At 49.4% G+C, this 18,484-nt stretch overlaps 1 protein-coding gene across 1 annotated transcript in view; it reads left to right on the plus strand.

The window, feature by feature from the left end:
• Positions 1–8,584: 8,584 nt before the first annotated feature.
• Positions 8,585–18,484, plus strand: part of ANKDD1A (ankyrin repeat and death domain containing 1A) — a 43,025-nt gene continuing 33,125 nt past the window's right edge. The window contains exons 1-4 of the mRNA XM_034994617.1: positions 8,585–8,603; positions 10,859–11,053; positions 14,365–14,468; positions 16,547–16,672. Of these exons, the coding sequence (XP_034850508.1) occupies positions 8,585–8,603; positions 10,859–11,053; positions 14,365–14,468; positions 16,547–16,672 (444 nt within the window). The remainder of the gene's footprint in view (positions 8,604–10,858; positions 11,054–14,364; positions 14,469–16,546; positions 16,673–18,484) is intronic.

The raw sequence follows: 18,484 nt of genomic DNA on the forward strand, positions 1-18,484 counted from the left end.
GGTCCGGCTCCTCCGCACCCCCGTGCCTGCTTGCGCTGTTTTTTGAGGTTTCCCCGCCAAACGCTTTTCTTCTCGGCGAGCGAGCGCACCCTAGAGTCGGGGTGCCCCAGGGGACGCAGACTGCAGCGCCACGTGGACCACGGAGTTCGCCTTCCAAGAGAGGCATGGCCGGATTCCACTCTCAACTCTCCTGTTTGCAGTGTGTCCCTGGGCGAGTCGTTAACCTCTCTGCACTTCACTTGCCTCCTCTGTAAAGTGGAGCATAGATTCACTAGTTCTTGCCTCACAGGGTTGGCAAGATGATTCAGCGGGATAGGTGGCAGGTAATAATTACCACCATAATGAGTCACTCGCTGTGTCCGGGGACTGCTTGAGGCATTTTGAAATGACCCTATAACAAAGTATCATCCATAGATGAAGAAATTGAGATTTAGTGATTTGCCCAGAGTCACACAGCTAGAGAGTGGCAGAACTGGGACTAGACTCAGGAAGACATGAGTACACAAGTGTTGGGCAGTGTGGGTGGGGTCCAAGGTTTGTCAGTTTAGGGGGGTGCCCAGAGGCCTGAAAAATAAAACAGCCCTGCCTTCCTTTGGGTCGTTAATCAATGCTTTCTTCCTCTAATGAATTATTCATCCCGTCTTAGTATAATGCTTTCATGGGCAGGGAACTAAGACCATCCAGGCCTACTTCCTTGTGAAGAGATGGGGAGACACTTTTCCAGGGTCACATGGCTGGGCACTGCAGAACAGGGCTGGAGCTCAGTCCTAGCCCTGTGCTGGGGCTGTTTCCCCTACCCTTCCCCTCCTGGTAAGCAACACTCAAGCTACCCACTCGGTACTGGGACCTCTCCAGGGGCTGCACACTGGCCTCTCCTGACCCTACTTGGTCAGAACCTTCTGCCATTCCCCTTCCGGCCCTTCTCCAGGCATCCCAGGCCTCTCTCCCCTAAAGGGCTGATGCTCTAAGCAGAGAGACCTGTGCAGCCTCTGGCTTCCAAGTGCTGGCACATGACCAGTAAATATTTTGCCATTGTGTGTGTGTGTGTGTGTGTGTATCTTTTTTTCCTTTTGTTAGAATGGGGCTAGCTGGGGCACCTGGGTGGCTCAGTCTATTAAGCATCTGCCTTGGGCTCAGGTATGATCCCCACTGAGCAGGGAGGCTGCTTCTCCCTCTTCCTCTACCTCTCCCCACTGCTTGTGCATGCGCTTTCTCTCTCTCTCTCTTTCTCAAATAAATAAATAAAATCTTAAAAAAAAAAAAAGAATAGGGGGTGCCTGGGTGGCTCAGTAGGTTAAGGGTCTGCCTTGGGCTCAGGTCATGATCCCGGGGTCCTGGGATCAAATCCCGCAGCAGGGAACCCGCTTCTCCCTCTCCCTCTGCCGTTCCCCCTGTGTGTGCTCTCTCACTCTCATTTTCTCTCAAATAAATAAATAAATAAATAAATAAATAAATAAATAAATAAAATCTTTCTAAAAAAAAAAAAGGAATGGGGTTAGCTATGGTAGCTACACTTGTGGTGAGCACAGCATAATTTTATAAGCTGTCTAAACTTGTCCAGTCGTGATGTTGTTCATCTGAAACTAATGTAACATTGTGTGTCAGCTATACTCAACTATAGGAAAGAAAGAAAGAAAGAAAGAGAAAGAGGCTAACATAATATATAGGGAGTGATTCCCAGTGTCATCTCAGGGTATATGAATCATGGGTATGTTTTTTCTTGTCTGTATTTTAAATTTTCTTTGGTAATGAACAAACATTACTTCATGAGTAAGACAAGAAATAAAAGTTGTTTCAAAATTCTTTTAAGGGGGCGCCTGGGTGGCTCAGTCGGTTAAGGGTCTGCCTTCGGCTCAGGTCATGATCCTGGGGTCCTGGGATTGAGCCCCCATATGGCTCTCTGCTTGGTGGGAAGCCTGCTTCTCCCTCTCGCATCCCCCTGCTTGTGTTCCCTCTCTTGCTGTGTCTCTCTGTCAAATAAATAAATAAAATCTTTTTTTTTTAAGATTTTATTTATTTATTTGAGAGTGAGAATGAAAGAGAGAGAGAGCATGAGAGGGGGAGGGTCAGAGGGAGAAGCAGACTCCCTGCCGAGCAGGGAGCCCGATGCGGGACTCGATCCCGGGACTCCAGCATCATGACCTGAGCCGAAGGCAGTCGCTTAACCGAGCCACCCAGGCGCCTCAAATAAATAAAATCTTAAAAAAAATTCTTCTAAGAAAAAGGTCAGCAATCATAAAGAAAATGAGCTAGAAATAAGAATAGATTGTTCTCAGAAAAACAATGAAAATGGTTTTTAAACATAGACAAGATCACCAACTTTGCTCCTAATGACAGAAATGCAAATTAAAATTACACTGAGCCCCACATTGGGCTCTCTGCTCTGCTTCTCCTTCTCCTTCTGCCCCTCCCCCTGCTCATGCTCTCTCTCTCTGTCAAATAAATAAATAAAATCTTTTTTAAAAATTACACTGAGTTACCATTTTTTACCTATCAGATTGGTAAAAATCCGAGTTTGACAGCATGTTCTGTTGGGAAAGCTGTGAGGAAATAGGCACTCTCATACATTGCTGATGAAGTGCAAAACAGTACAGATTCTGTGGAGGGGATTTGGCAATCGCTAGCAAAATCACATGTGCATTTACCCTTCAACAGAGCAAACCCGCTTCTAAGAACAGACCCCACAGTTGCACTGGTAAAAAAAATGCCAAATGATACATATGCACAAGGCTATTCATCGTAACTCTATTGTAATAGCCAAAGATTGGAAATAGGGCACGTGTCCATCAGAAGGGACTGGTTGCCTAAGCCACACAATGGAGGACCCTGAGGCCGCAAAAGGAACAAGATCACAACATACCATTGCAGAGAGATCACCCGGTGGGTTCTTCTGTGAGTAAAGCAATGTGGGTGTCCACAGTAGGCAAATCTGTAGAGACAGAAGGTAGATTAGTGGTTGCCTAACCACTGGGGCTGTGGTGGCAGAGGTGGGGTAGTGAGAGCTAAAAAGGTATGGAGTCTCTGGGGCACCTGGGTGGCTCAGATGGTTAAGCATCTGCCTTCGGCTCGGGTCATGATCCCAGGGTCCTAGGATCGAGCCCCATGTCTGGCTCCTGGCTCAGCAGGGAGCCTGCCTCTCCCTCTGCCTCTCCCTCTGCCTCTCCACCTGCTCGTGCTCTCTCTCTCTGTATCTCTGTGCCTTGAATGAATAAATAAAATCTTTAAAAAAAAAAAAGGTATGGAGTTTCTTTTTTTGGGTGATGAAAATGTTCTAAAATTTAATGGTGATGATAATACAACTCTGATCAATACTAAAAACCATTGAATTGTACACTTACATGCGTGAATTGTACAGTGTCTTATATCTCAATAAAACTGTTATAAAAAAAAAGGCAAGGTGAGGGGCGCCTGGGTGGCTCAGTCAGTTAAGTGTCTGCCTTCGGCTCAGGTCATGATCCCAGCGTCCTGGGACGGAGCCCCGCGTCGGGCTCCCTGCTCAGCGGGGAGCCTGCTTCTCCCTCTCCCTCTGCCTGCCGCTCTGCCTACTTGCGCTCTCAGTCTCTCTGTCAAATAAATTAAAAAAAAAATCTAATAATATAAAAAAAGGCAAGGTGAGCAATTGTGTGTAATATGCTATTATAGGAAAGGGAAAATACATATCTATGTCATGTTACATATACATATATATGATTGAATTAAACAATATAAGGGTAAGCAACAACAATAGAAAAGATATTGTGTCAGTCAGGATTCAGTTGGAGAGCAGAATCACTCTGAGATTATAGGATGGGGGCTTTATCTTAGTAATTTGCTTTGCACAATTGTGGAAGGAGCTAGTGAAGACAGTGACTGCAAGAGGAGTTGGGGGAACAGAGGATTCACTAGCCAGTCAATCTGAGAAACCAAGTATGTCCAGCCACCCAAATGGAACCACAGGGGAAGCTGCAGGGAGGTCTCTAGGAAGCTGTCTCCTTTACACAGAGGATGCCTCTGGGCCTGCCTCTGAGCATCTATGGTAGCCTGGGGCTGCTGTTGGTCAGTAGGGTCATCAGATCTGAAGAAAAGCTAGATATGAATGAAGGAGAGCAAGAACCAGCTGGAAGCTGCTGGGCTATGACAACTGACTGTGACAACCTTCAGAAACTTGACTTTGAAACTATAAATATTTTACATAATTATTTTTAAAAATTAACATTTAAAAAAGCAAAAATGAAACAAACCTATGATTTTTTCCCCAAACCTATGCATGTTGAGTTGGTGGCATGACTACACAGAGAGGAACTATTCCAAGTGACTTCAAAACAGTAATGTGATTATATGCCCCTAGTGGGATATATCCAAATGACAAAACCTTTTTTTTTTTTTTTTTAAGTAGGCTTCACGGCTGGCACAGAGCCCAACACGAGGCTTGAACTCAAGATCCTGAGATCAACACCTGAGCTGGGATCAAGAGTTGGACGAACTGAGCCACCCAGCGCCCCCCCCTTTTTAAGTAAACTCTTCACTCACCATGGGGCTCAAACTCACAATCGTGAGATCATGAGTTGCGCACTCTATGGACTGACCCAGCCAGGTGCCCCAACAAGACAAACTTTTAAAAATACTTAAACCTGTTCAGGAACCATGTTGTTGGTTTTTATGTTGGAATTGTTATTCTGAGACTGTTGTGAGTGTATTATGGTTAAAGTGAATGAGGAATTATGTTGGAGTCACTGAGAAGTGGGACTTCCACCATGGGATAAAGAAAATACAGATGTAATTTTGATAACATTAGGTAAAACCCTGTTGTCTTGAATTTGAGCTTATATTCATTCAGTCTTGAGTATGAACTCTTGATGCATTTTATCAGGAAACAAACAAATGAAACATTTCCTAGCTCTATCCACTGGAGGGTCCTAGAAATAAGACCAACCCAGTAGCAATGATCATCCCTAGAGCCCAGACTGTGGTCTCTCAGTATCTTTCCCGATAAAAGGACCAAAGACTCCTTGGGTCTAGAAATGGCTGATTCTAGGTCTGGTGCTGGGAATGTGCTGGATCAATCTGGAGTATCTTGTCACACCAGAAGCTGGGAAGCAGCTGTTAAAGACTACTGTGGTTGAGGTAAAAGGGTTTAGGCTCCAGTTTGGCCAAAAAGGACATAATTTGAGCATCAGTAAGGAAAATAACTTCAGTGGATTAAACACACTGAATATGGGTATTCATGAATTTACTTCAAAATAATGCAGGGCAGGGGCGCCTGGGTGGCTCAGTCGTTAAGCGTCTGCCTTTGGCTCAGGTCATGATCCCAGGGTCCTGGGATCGAGCCCCGCATCGGGCTCCCTGCTCCGCGGGAAGCCTGCTTCTCCCTCTCCCACTCCCCCTGCTTGTGTTCCCTCTCTCGCTGTGTCTCTCTCTGTCAAATAAATAAATAAAATCTTAAAAAAAAAAAATAATGCAGGGGAGAGAAGGAAGTTAACTAGGATTGACAGCTGAAACTGGATGATAGGTATATGGGATTCATCATCTTATTTGCTCTACTTTTATTTATATTTGAAATTTTCTATAATTTTTTTTACAAAATTCCTATCTCTTAGATAAGGCAAATATGGGAAAATATTATTATGTGATACTATTCTTTCAACTTTTCTGTAGGTTTGAAATTTTTCTAAGTAAAACATGAAAGAAAAAAAAAATCATCTCTTTGTCTTTTCCTTTTGCTTCAGCGAGAGGCCTCACAGCTCAGACCTAGGGTCCAACGCCTTGAAAAATAATGCAAGTCTTTATTTTTTAAAGTGACAGGGAATTCAGGAAAGTTCAGATTGTTAAAAAAGAAAACCACAGGCCCAAGATGGTGTCACTTGTCACTTACGCTAGGCCAAGTCACCAAACAGGAGCTGAACACCTAACCTAAGTGCAGTTTGAACCTCCCCCAGAAACATAATCTCAGTTAAAGTCAGTCAGGGATTTTCTGGTCAGCACCAATGAGGTAATCTGTCACATGGGCCCTCTCCTTGCCTGGAACAATCCTTTCCTTTCTTTCGCTAATAACTTCCTTGTCCCACCCTCTTTCCTGTAAAAATGACAAACAAGGCACATGACTCCCTTAGTTGATGGAAACCCTGAACGTGTAGGTTTGAAGTTCCAAGTACCCCAAACAACACTTGCAAGGAGTCCAGATACTCTTAGGTTTTACTCCTAGCTCTGACCTTGCTGGGTTTGGGGACTGCTCCATTTGGTGGTCTGGGACCATAACATTTCTCTCAGTCCCAAAGAGCTACTCAGAATGGACCCTGGGCACCCAAGGTCTGTGCTGTGAGGCAGCTCCCTGAGGCAAGAGGATCAAGACAAAGAGATGATTTTTTCTCTCTCCCTCTTTTTTTTTTTTTTTAAGATTTTATTTATCTATTAGAGAGAGAGAGTGAGAGAGAGAGAGAAAGAGATCATGAGCAGGGGAGGGAAGGGTAGAGGGAGAAGCAGACTCTCGCTGAGCAGGGAGTCAGATGTGGGACTCGATCCCAGGACCCTGGGATCATGAACTGAGCCGAAGGCAGACGCTTAACCGACTGAGCCATGCAGGCGCCCAGATTTTTTTTTCTCCTAATTTTTACTTAGAAAAATTTCAAACCTACAGAGAAGTTGAAAGAATAGTACCACATATTAATATTTTACCATAGTTGCCTTATCTAAGAAATAGGAGTTTTGTAAAAAAAATTACTATAGAAAATTTCAAATATACATAAACATAGAGCGAATAATAAACTAGTCTGGTGTACCATTTGAGCATGAAATGACAGAGCAATGAGCTATGAATAGGAATAGGTAGACCCAGTGTTATTTGTGTGTCCCAGAATTACAGATTGTGACTGCTCCAGAGGCAAAGGCTGCTGTGATAGGGGCAATGTGGGTAGGGATGGACACTTAAGCCAGTCCAAAAATGACAAAGAGCTAATTGTGGACAAGGAAACGGCAAGTGCAAAGGCCCTGAGGCAGGCCAGGGGAAATTTCATTCTACTGAAAGAAATTTAGCAAGTTTCATTTTATTGTTTTTCCCTCCCCCAGTGAAAGAGGGCTTCAGCTACCTCCATTTGACTCGATCTGTTCTTGATTGATTGATTTGTTGATTAGGTTCTTCTCATCTCTTAACTCAGACAAAAGACCCTGTGGGCAAAGCATCCTGTGATGGGAACCGAAACTACCACCCCCTGAAGCAATAGGACTGCCCTGATGCCTGCAAGCCTCCCGTGACTGACGCCAAGACAATGATTGACCTGACCTTTACTGCCCACCTGCACGTACCCACCAACCTTTGCCCCACATTTCCTTATATAAACCTACAGATATTCTCAGCACTTTGGAGATGGTCTTTAGATGCTAGTCCGTGGCCTTCCAGGTGTTGGCTGCACTGAAATAAATTCCTTTCTGGTTTCACCACCACTCATTTCTCTGCCTCTGGATTTTGTCAGTAGCCAGGGGCCGAACCTGGTAGGCTTGGGACCTCTGGAGCCAAGTGCTCTTGCACCCTTGGGTCCCAGCTACATGAGGATTGAAAAAAAAAAAAAGACATTTGAAATGATGTGCATCATTACTAAGCTACAAAATTAATAGGCTAAAACGATATGTAGAGCTCATAAATGAGTATAATTGACTTTATTTTTCCACAGTCAAACCAAGTTTTCCATCACTTTGATATTTCCTCATTGTTTCTAGTGGGTGTTAAGGTCAATCATGTCCCTCTGTCACACACACTCATACAGGTCCTGGAACCACCCCACATGCCCTACCCCAAGCCCCAGCACTGTGCTCTCAGGCTCTCTCTCCATCCCTGTCAACTGTGATGGTCTCTGATTTATCTCTTCTGTCCCCCTACCCCACAGTCCCTAATGCTAAAGGGATGGAGGCAGCATGTGTGTGTGGAACTGAGTACTGTCTTCTTTGAGAATGACCTGGGGATCTTCAGAGTGAGCGAGCGAGTGAGTGAGTTGGGGGGGAGGGGTTTGAGGTTGAGGGCTAGAGAAGCAGGGTGAAAATGGGCTCTACATACCATCAGGGACAGGAAAAAGGCAGAGCCAGGGTTTGGTCCCCCCAAATATCTCCCTCCAAATATCCCCCAAGATAAAGCAGTGTGCACACCCAAGCCTCTGGGGCCTTGTCCAAAGTGGCCCACTGGATTTTGCATCTTACTCCCTTGTTCATTGAACCACGGTTGTTTTAATAAAAATGCAATTTTTCGGGCACCTGGGTGGCTCAGTTGGTTGGGCGACTGCCTTTGGCTCAGGTCATGATCCTGGAGTCCCAGAATCGAGTCCCGCATCGGGCTCCCTGCTCGGCAGGGAGTCTGCTTCTCCCTCTGACCCTCCCCGCTCTCATGTGCTCTCTCTCATTCTCTCTTTCTCAAATAAATAAATAAATAAATAAAATCTTTAAAAATAAAAAATAAAAAAATAAAAATGCAATTTTTCTACTGCCTCCCAGTCATCCTGTAAAAACTGAAGTCCTGATTATGGTTTCCTGTGCCCCTTCATTCTCCACTGTGTATCCCAAGATGTGAGCATCCTAACTGAGAGGCGAAGTAGCAGCCACTTTGTTCCGCTGGCCCAGGGCTATGGCATCTTGGGTGGCAGGTGGGCAGTTATGCCAGCCAACTGCTCCCCGGCACCTCTGCATCCATCCGGGTGCAGGGCTTAGGCAGAGACACTGCCTGCTGTCTGTGGCTTTGACTCCAGCAGAGTCCCCTCCACCTGCCAAATGCTTATGCTCTGGCTCTTGAATCAGACCACCTGGGTTAGAACCCTGGCTCCACCACTTACCCATGTGAGGTAGGGAGAGTTATTTACCCTCTTGTGCTTCAATTCATCCTCCATAAAATGGTCATGCCCATTTCATGTAGGGTGGTTTGGGGGACAAAATGAGATAATCCACACAAAGTGCTTAGCTTGAGGCTCATTAAGTGTTAGCTATTATCATTATGTTCTTTTTTTCTTTTTTTTTTTTTTTAAAGATTTTATTTATTTATTTGAGACAGAGAGAATGAGAGACAGTGAGCATGAGAGGGAGGAGGGTCAGAGGGAGAAGCAGACTCCCCACCGAGCAGGGAGCCCGATGCGGGACTCGATCCCAGGACTCCAGGATCATGACCTGAGCCGAAGGCAGTCGCTTTACCAACTGAGCCACCCAGGCGCCCTATGTTATTTTTTTCAAAGGTCTTCCCAAATACTTCCTCTTCCAGGGAAGGAAGTCTTCTTGAATTTACACTAATGACTGAAAAATATTCTTCCTTCTCTGATCCCAGAGAACTAGTAATAGCTCCTTGTCTTGGGGGTAGAGATGCCTGGGACTCCACTATCCTTAAATCTAAAGGCAAAGAAGAGAAGAAGACATGGACAGCCCCCAGGGGTCTGAAGTGCAACCCATTCTGATATGGTTTTTTTATTCTTTTTTTAAATTAATTATTTATTTTTTTAATGTATGTATTTGACAGAGAGAGACAGCGAGAGAAGGAACACAAGCAGGGGGAGTTTGAGAGGGAGAAGCATGCTCCCCGCTGAGCAGGGAGCCGGATGTGGGGCTCCATCCCAGAATCCTGGGATCATGACCTGAGCTAAAGGCAGACGCTTAATGACTAAAGGCATCCAGGCGCCCCTGATATGTTTAATGTGTATCTTTTTGTTTGTGTCTTTGCAATCTCTGTTGTCCTGTGTGCATGCATTTATTGATGTTGTGTTATAGATCTCACTGGGTTGTTGTACTTTTTCAGCTCAGCACTGGGCGTTTGAATCCTTGTTGTGAATACACCTGGTTGTAGAGGTTGCTTTTAGGTAGCAGGCTTGGGCAATGGAATCTTGAGCAAGGCAAAAGGGCCCCCAGTGACCACCAAGCTGAATACAAACAGGCTCATTAAGTGACCCACCTCCAAATAGCCCTAATGCACCAATGGGCTACTTTAAACCAGGCACAGTTACCAAAAAAGGGAAAATTCCGTATGTTCCCATACCTCCTCACTCCACCCTATAACTCTGGTCCCTTGCCACCATCTTGTGGCAGTCTCCCCTTTGTTGTCCTTGCAGTGTATCCAATAAAGTTCTCTCTCTTTTGTTCTGCCTTGGGTGAATTCTTTCAGGGCCTGCTCCCCTAGCCCCCACCCAATCCCCAAGCCACATCCTGGTTCCTCGTTTCTCTAGTTGCATAGTCCCACATTTTACCCATCCACTCCCCCAATGCTCAAGTCACCTCCAACTCCCAGCAACCATGAAACAACAAGGCAGCAAGGAACACCCTTTTACATGTCCTTTTCTGAGACTGGAGGGGAAAGAGCTGCACTCTAAGTTTGAAGTTCGCTGCGTTCAGTTTCCCTCATTACTACCAGACTGTTTTCCAGAATGGCTGCCCCAAGCTACTCCCACCAGCAATCCACCTGGCTGTGACGGCTCCGCATTCGCCGCCAAGATTTGGCATTGTCTATCTTTATAATTTTGCCAGTCCAATTGGTGTGATATCTCATCGTCATTTTAACTTGTATTTTTCTGATCATGAATAAATCTCACCATCTCTTCATATGCTTACAGGCTTGCTGAGGTGTCTGTTCCTTAAATGCCTGCCCAAGGCTTTGGAGTCTGACTTTAGGCGTCTGGGGGCAGCTGAGCAGGCTCCGGAGTCCCGAGAGTGGAGCCTGCGGGAGGCCTTACACGAAGGTCACGGGCCGAGGAGGCTGGGACAGCTCCTGGGGAGACACGCCCACCGGGGACCTGCAGAGCCCGGAGTGGCCCCGACCCGACCCGCCGGCCTCGGGGGTGAAAGGCGCGGAGCCGTGGGCAGGCTCCTGCAGCCTGGTCGGGGACTGGGGGGAGGCTGCAGCAGCTGCGCCCACATCGTGCTCCAGGGCCCAGGCGGGACCCAAGGGTCTGGAGCAGCGGCTGCCGCGCGCAGCCCGGCGCTCCCGGTAGCCCCCGCGCCCAGACCCCGGCTCAGCGCCCCTCCCCTCGGCTCGCGGCGCCGCGCCCAGGCGGACAGAAGCGCGTCCCCGGGCTGCGGAGCGGCGGCGTGGAGGAGGCCCTGGCGTGGGAGACCGACGGCCGTGAGTCCGCCGCGCCGCGGGGCCTGGGGGCGGGCGTGGGCAGAGCCCCGAGGATTCCCGCACTCCTGCCGGGGCGACCGAGCCTGAGGCTGGCGCTGTCCGCGCGGCCGCCTCGGTCGTGGGCTTTGTGGCGTCCAGAGGAACGCGCGCCGGGCCAGGGCGCACTTTGGCCGCGCTTCCGTGACTCGGCGGCGCCACGGGTCCGGGAAGCAGGGAGCTGCCGCCGCGGAGACATTGGCTAGATGTTGATGCGAATAAGAGGGTTATGCGATCCTGTATTGGGTACTTAATTTGTGTGCCAGGCTGAGCCAGGACAGGAATGTTAGTTGATCTTCACAGACGCCCTGTGGGTAGGATCTATTGATATCGCCATTTTGCAGAAGAGAAAGCTGAGGCACAGGATGGTTAAATAAGTTACCCAAGGTCACACGCCTTTAAGTGGTAGAAATGCTGAAGGCCCCCGCTCTCCCAGAATGTTGAGGTTGGGTGGGGAATGAAGACTGTACCGGATGGGGAAACTGAAACCCAGAGGAGAGGAACTGGGGTGTGCCGCAGGTGGGATGAGCGCACGGCCGAGCATTCCTCATGGAGTGTGCTCAGGGCCAGGGCCTCGTGTGGGCATCAGCCAACCTGATAGGTTTTCGCTGCACTCCCTGGGAGAGGGGAGAGAAGGATTGTGCCAGTGCCCTCACTGGGATGAGTGGGGGGCGGTGAGGGGCTCTATTAAGGTGCTGTTTCAAAGGGTGCAGGGTTCTGCCTGGGTCAGAGGATCTCTTGAGCTGGCCCTTAAAGAATGTGCAGCAATGGAGCATTGGGGTGTGTGGGAGGGAATTCTGGGCAGAGGAGGCAGCATGGGGAAGGTCTCCAAGGCTAGGGTACAGTGTGTATTTGTGGACAGAAAGAGGATGCATGGGTTGAGGTGGATGGAAGAGATGAGATTGGGCTTGATTTCACTGGTGCCTTGCAGGGTCTGCTTGCTCCCACTCACACTGGTGCCTGTTTGCCTACACAAACCAGGCCACTTCTAGGCTTCAGCTGAGAGAAAGGGAGTCAGAGCTGGAAGGGATCGCTACAGATAACTTTCTTCACCCCCCTGCTTTTTAGAACCGAAGAAACTGAGGCCTCCAAGGGGTACATGGCTAGCCGGGGATCCTGCTGCTAGAAAGTGGCAGAGTGGGTACAAGAACCCCAGCTTCTCTAAGCTCCCCTGAAGTGCCAGCTCTTTTTCCTGAGCCTGGATCTTGGTGTCGTTCAGCCAAGAGGTTAAGGAAACAAAAGCTTGGGACTCAGTGGTTCCTGGAGATGTTTGAGATCCGAGAGGGGTTCTTCCAGAACAGCCCTCTCCTCACCTATAGGAAAGGCACCCCCTTTGGAGATTGGAAAGGGTGGAACTAGCAGTGGAGACCGCACTTGGAAGGTGGTGTTTCCCCCTCCTCCCGTGCAATATTGACCTGAAGCTGCCTCCCCCTCAGTGCCTCTTTCCATTTGCCTGAGCTTGTGGTTTGATTTTCCAGGGGACTAATGAGTCTTAATTCGGACAGCATCTTATAGTTCAAAGGCCCCTGAAGAGATTTAATGATTTGTATATCACTTGTTCATTCAACAAATGTGTGCCAGGGCCTGAATTTGGGGATACAGCAGTTAACAAATCAGACAAAAATCTCCCCTGTCATGGGCTTCTAATGGGGGAAGCAGATCAATGAACGTAATAAATATGTAAGTATAGCATATGTCTGTGGTGAGGGGTGCTATGGAGCAAAACAATGCAAGGAGGTGGATAGGGAGGGTGCTGTCCTTGGTTGGTATTTCATGGGCTTAGAGGGCCCTGAGTGAAGGAGGCCCCACCTGGAGGGGCACCAGAATTTATTACCCTTTGCCTTATAGGAATAATAGTGATGATGATGCTGGCACTATTTGCTAGATACCATGCTAGGGGCTTTTCATATCTTATATCTAATCATTACTGTAACCCTACAGGGCGGCTCACGTTCCCCATTTTGCAGATGAGGGAACTGAAGCACAGGATAATTAAGTCACGTGGCCTGGAGTCCTGGAAGTGACTCGCCAGAGTTGAACCCAGGGCCATGTGATTGCCCTGGGGCAGCAGCTCCGAGGTCCCTAGGTTGTATCTATAAGGCCCTGGAAAGCCCAGGACCCTCTTCTATATCTGGAAAGTAAACGGATGGCAGGCCTGTCTGTCACCTGAACTCATCCTAGCGTTCCCTGCCCAAACACTGGCCACCTGTCCCTGGATATACAAAGGGGCTGGATCTGGACATTCACATTGGACCAAACACACAGGATGTGGGTTTGGCAGCAATTAGACCACAGATTATCTGCCCTGTAATGACCATGCAAAGGGCCAGCAAATGCTCGTGCCTTGTGCTAGTGTGTCTAAACCTTTCTGGGGGAGGGATGGGTATCTATTAGTCTGATATGTGTCACTCATGGAAGCAGAGTTTTATGGATCCCTCCCTAGGTCCAGCTTTGGGCCTGCTGTGAGCTGTGGGTGGATCAACAAAGGTCAGGTGTAGCCAGGGCCCCCAGGGAGCTTGTGGTTCAGCCAAGGACACCAGACATCCTTACAAGCCAAGTGCAGTCAGGATGACAGCAGCGTGGGGGTCTGGTGAGATGAGCCCTGGACCACGTCACCGGGCCTGGGTCCTCCTGGCAGGCCTCAGAGCTCCCTCTAGTCTGAGATAATGATGCAGTGTTGAGGCAAGAGGAGCCCTGAGAGAAGGAAAATCAGGGTGGGCCCCACAGCTGGGAGGTGACAGCTGGTTAGGATTGGGGTTGAAGGGAGAAGAGATGGAGGGACAAGGACAAAGAAGCCAGGTGAATGTGCCTCTGGCCTTGGCTGAGCCTGATGAATTAGGTGGCTCAGTAACTCCTGGCTGCCTTCTTCACTGGACAAAGCCATGGGAAAGGTAGTTATCAACTCCAGTCGGAATGAATTCCATCCCTTCCTCAAGAGCTGCTCTTGGGGTCATGAAAAACTGGATGATGGGGGACCTCTGAGGGCCATGACGGGCACACACCTGGCAACCGTGGACAGTCTTGCCCATGCTGTCCCATCTTTAGGGTTTTGCTAAGGCCTGGTCGTGTGGACTAGTGGTGAGTTAGTGAAGAAAAGCAGCTTGTCTGGGGAAGTTCCCAACCTCCAAAGGGAGGAGAGGCATCCCCACGACCAGTCCGAGCTGGAAGAGTCCCTTCCTGCGAGACATTCAGGGCAGGGAGGAGCTGTTCACCTCTCCTCCTCATGCAGTGTGAGGGCCCTCCCCCTCATCCAGCATCCCCTTTTCTGCCCTTAGTGCTTCCTCTGGAGAGGCAGCTCCATGAGGCCGCCCGACGGAACAACATCGGGAGGATGAAGGAACTGATCGAGAGGAGAGTCAACGTCAGGGCCAGAAACCACGTTCGTCAAGGGGCTCTTCCAAATCGGGAGGCTTGCAGGCTTGGATAGGGATGGTGCCAGCCACGGTGACACCCACACATGGGAGGGACAGTTCATGGAGCCCAGGGCAGGAGCATTTGCATGTGTTCACTTGGGGGAGGCTTAGATTGTCCACGTTGTCTCGAGGTCTCTGTGGTCTTGTCCGAGGTCAGGGTTGGAATTCCCAGCCAGGCTTGGGCAATTTGAGAGCTCATACTCTTCACTCCTGTCACGCATCTGAAAGGCACACCCAAGTAACAAAGGTTAGAGTCAGGAGGGCAGGGGGTCGAAGGCCAGGAGTCAGAGGCTGACAGATGGACAGAGAGGAACAGAAGCCTGGAGGGACAAAGACTGAGTGGTGCTTGTGGTCAGAAGTCCAGGGGTTGGAGACCATGAGAGGCCAGAACAAGAGAGGCTGAGCATGCATGAGGAAGCAATTTAGCTTAGTTTTCTGATCGCCCACTGAGTGTGTAAAACTGTTGTGGGCCTAGGCAAGTCTCCGGGGACTCAAAGACCAGGTAGGGAGGCAGACCTAGCTCATCGATCAGGCCTCAAAAAAAGCCACAGATGGGGTGGTCCATAGCCCTGCTGGAGGAGACAGAGAGAAAAGCCATTCCCTCTAATGGGGGACACTGGCGATAGGCCTGGGTACCATGCAGGGTAGCTTCTCTCTACCTTGGGGCTTCTGGCTGCCAGGCTTGTCTTAGAGGAGATGCCAGCCTGGATGGGAGGTCAGTGGAGGCTGAAGGGGTTGGATGTAGGATTCCTGACTGTTGCAGAGGCTGCTCTGTCTGGGATGACATGACAGGTCTGTGACTTGCGTCTTCCGAGCCTGTCTGGGGCTCAGTGATAGTAACAGGAATTCTCAGGTGTGTCTGGTGCAGCTTGGTTTTCAGAACACTCCTCCACCTGCTTCCTGCTGGTCCTCCCTCACCCCTGGAGAGGTGAGGGAGGCAGGAAATGTCGATCCTATTTATAGATCCAGATAGGCACAGATGGGGATAGCAAGTCACCTTAGGTCACACAGCATTTTATTCATAACTGAAGCCTCAGTCTCCACTGGACAAACACTTGCAAGGAAGCAGGGACTTAAAGGATGTAGTAGGATACTAATGCCAGATTCTGTCATTTACTCATCTCATTCATTCATTCATTCATTCATTCATTCATTCATTCATTCAGTATTTCTAAGGGGCTTCCCCTTTGCCAGCACTGTGCTAGGTGCTGGGGACAGAGCAGAGCCCATGGCAGATATGGTCCCTACGCTCTGGAGCTGATTGGCTGGTTAGGGAGAAGACAAACAGAGTGTCTCACAAACAGTTCATTCCCACTGTGATAAGCTGAGAGCATGTGGAGGTCAGAGGGGGCCCGTCCTCCCTGCAGCAGTCAGGGAAGGCTTCTCGAGGAAGTGGCATTTTTGTCAGGTGAAGACAGGCAGAGGGGACAGTAGGGGCAGAAATTCCAAGGAAGAAAGACCACACAGAAAATTAGTGTTCCCTTTCGTTGTCCCCTGGGAAGCTAAAAACTATGGTTCATGGGTCAGAGGAGGCAGGATTCCCCCAGGCCTGCTCAGATGTGTGGAGGCCAAAGACCATGATGAACTTCCAGGGTGGTCCGACGACGGGGTGAGGGATCGGCCCCTTCAGCCCGTTCTGAAGGAAGGAGGGGACAGAACCCAGGCAGTCAGGGGCCCTCAAGAACTAGGACAGTAGTCCTCTGACAGGTGGCTGTCCAGCAGGAACAAAGACAGGGCGAGGGGGAGTAGTCTGGCATTTCTGAGTCTTGGTGGGCAGGGCCCAGGGTGAGGAGTTTGTCCCAAGAGCAGTGGGAAGCTGTGAAGTTTTAGGTGGGGGACAGATGGGTCTAGTCATGGTGTTTGACTACGTTCGTTTCAGCTGCTGCCTTGTGGAGGAGGAGGAGGGGGCCTGAGTGGGGCTCGGGTCCCGCCCGCTTGTCACCACCAGACCAGCTGTCCTGCGGCTGGGGAGATGGGGAGGCGGGGAGGGGAGGTGGGCCAGGCAGGCAGCTGGCGCCCCAAGCCCTCCTCTCCCTCCCGGCAGGTGGGCAGGGTGGCCCTGCACTGGGCTGCAGGCGCCGGGCACGAGCCAGCTGTCCAGCTGCTGCTGGAGCACGAGGTTGCTGTGGACGATGAGGATGCGGGATGGGGCCGCTCTTACAGGCGCCCTGTGCCTGTGTGCATGTCTGTCTGTCTGTCTGTCCCAGGGCGGGGGAGGAGCCCAGAGCTCTCTCTGGGTCTGAGTCCGCTGTCCTTGTGGAGGTGGCCCTGACATGCAAACACAGGGTGCAGGGTGGACAGGGAATCCATCTTCAGGGGCCAGTGCCACTGTACTGATCCCAGTTTTCCCTTGTACAGCCGTAAAATCTCTCCATTTTCAAGAGTTATTTTAGTTCTCAGAGAGCCTTTTCAGTCCCTCATGATACCATATGAACAGGGAGAGATATGGGCTGTAGAACAGATAATTGGATGGATTGATAAAGGACTTATTAATAAAATCATCAGGAGGTAGGTCTCTCATGATATGACACAAGGCTCTGCCCTCGCTAACATTTTAACCAGAGACGTGAGTGAAGGCTAACAGTCTGGGGCTCCTGGGTGGCGCAGTAAGTTAAGCAACCAACTCTTGGTTTCCGCTCAGGTCTGATCTCAGGGTGGTGAGATCGCCCCGGGTCGGACCCTGCAGCGGGCTGTGCTCAGCAGGGAGTCAGCTTAGGACTCTTTCTCCCTCTGTCTTTTCTGCCTGCGTGCGTGCTCTCTCTCTCAAATAAATAGATAAATCTTAAAAAAAAAAAAAAAAAAAAGACTAACAGTCTCACTTAACAAATTGGCAGGCAACACGTTGCTGAGAGAGAGCGCTGAAGAATAACAGCGTCTACAAAATCATTTCTATAGGTTTGGCAAAGAACTGGGTCTACCAATGACATTTGACAGGGGTACATTTAAGAGTCTAAATTTAAAAAATTTTAAAGAATTACGAACTTCCCTGCAGAGATATACCTTTCACGGAAATACCGTTCTTTGCCCTGGCCTCTCTCTGCTCCCAGGCCCCAGCATGAAGGGGAGCTTGATGACAAGCTGGGGCTGGGCGTGGGGCAGCAACACCTACCTCCCCACTCCCGCCCTATCTCTCTGCATTTGCTTAGGCCTCATTTAGAGGTGACTCTGGAAGGAGAATGTCTGGGATCCTTAGCCTGAGTTTCCTGATAAAATACTGGAACCTCATGCAACAGGCCTTTGCCCACAAAGACCCCCCACTATCACCACTGTGCTCTTGTTATTTCTTCCTTGAGGGAATCGGTGAGAAAAGAAGATATGAGGGAGGGTAGTAAGAGACAGTGCTTTTATAAATCTTCTGTTTCCTTTGCAAATAGTAATATATTTTGAAAAATAAGAAAGCTGATGGGCATGCCTACTTTAGTTAATAGAAGGGTGGGGGGAGACAAGAGAGGGAGATCCTGCTGTTGGGGGGAAGGTCTCGAGAGATATGCCATAGGGCTCTGTCCTGGACAGTTCTTGGAACTAGGATGCAGAAATATCCCTGGGGTTCCCACTGGCAGGAGGCTCTGGCTCCCCCAGCCCTGAGCCTTGACCCTTTTCATTCCCAGGCTTCTATGGGCTTCTCCCCATGGACTCTGCCCTGTGTGTGTTCATTCTCTCCCTCAGCCAGCCAGGCCACAGTCACTGAGATTCTACCCAGTGCGGGGTCATAGGCAGAACCCCATGAAGGCACAGGTTGGTGAAGGGGCTCTCTTGATCCCTCAGTACTTCACAGATGTTGAGGAAGAGCATCCTGGGCCATCATCGGAAAAGGGCCCAGACATATTCTCAGTTGCTGCAAAGCGCCGGTGGGGTGGAAGGTACAGGGAGGCAGATTTCAGTGCAGAGGAAGGAGGGACTTTCCAACAGTGAGCAGTGGTTGTTAGTTCAGTGCATGTCTTGTGAGGGGTGAGGTGTCTGTAGGCTTAAGCCATCTGCCTGG

The sequence above is a fragment of the Mirounga leonina genome, unplaced genomic scaffold (genome assembly GCF_011800145.1).
Source record: "Mirounga leonina isolate KUSES-001 unplaced genomic scaffold, KU_Mleo_1.0 Mir_91, whole genome shotgun sequence".
In the NCBI taxonomy this organism is placed as follows: Eukaryota; Metazoa; Chordata; class Mammalia; order Carnivora; family Phocidae; genus Mirounga; species Mirounga leonina.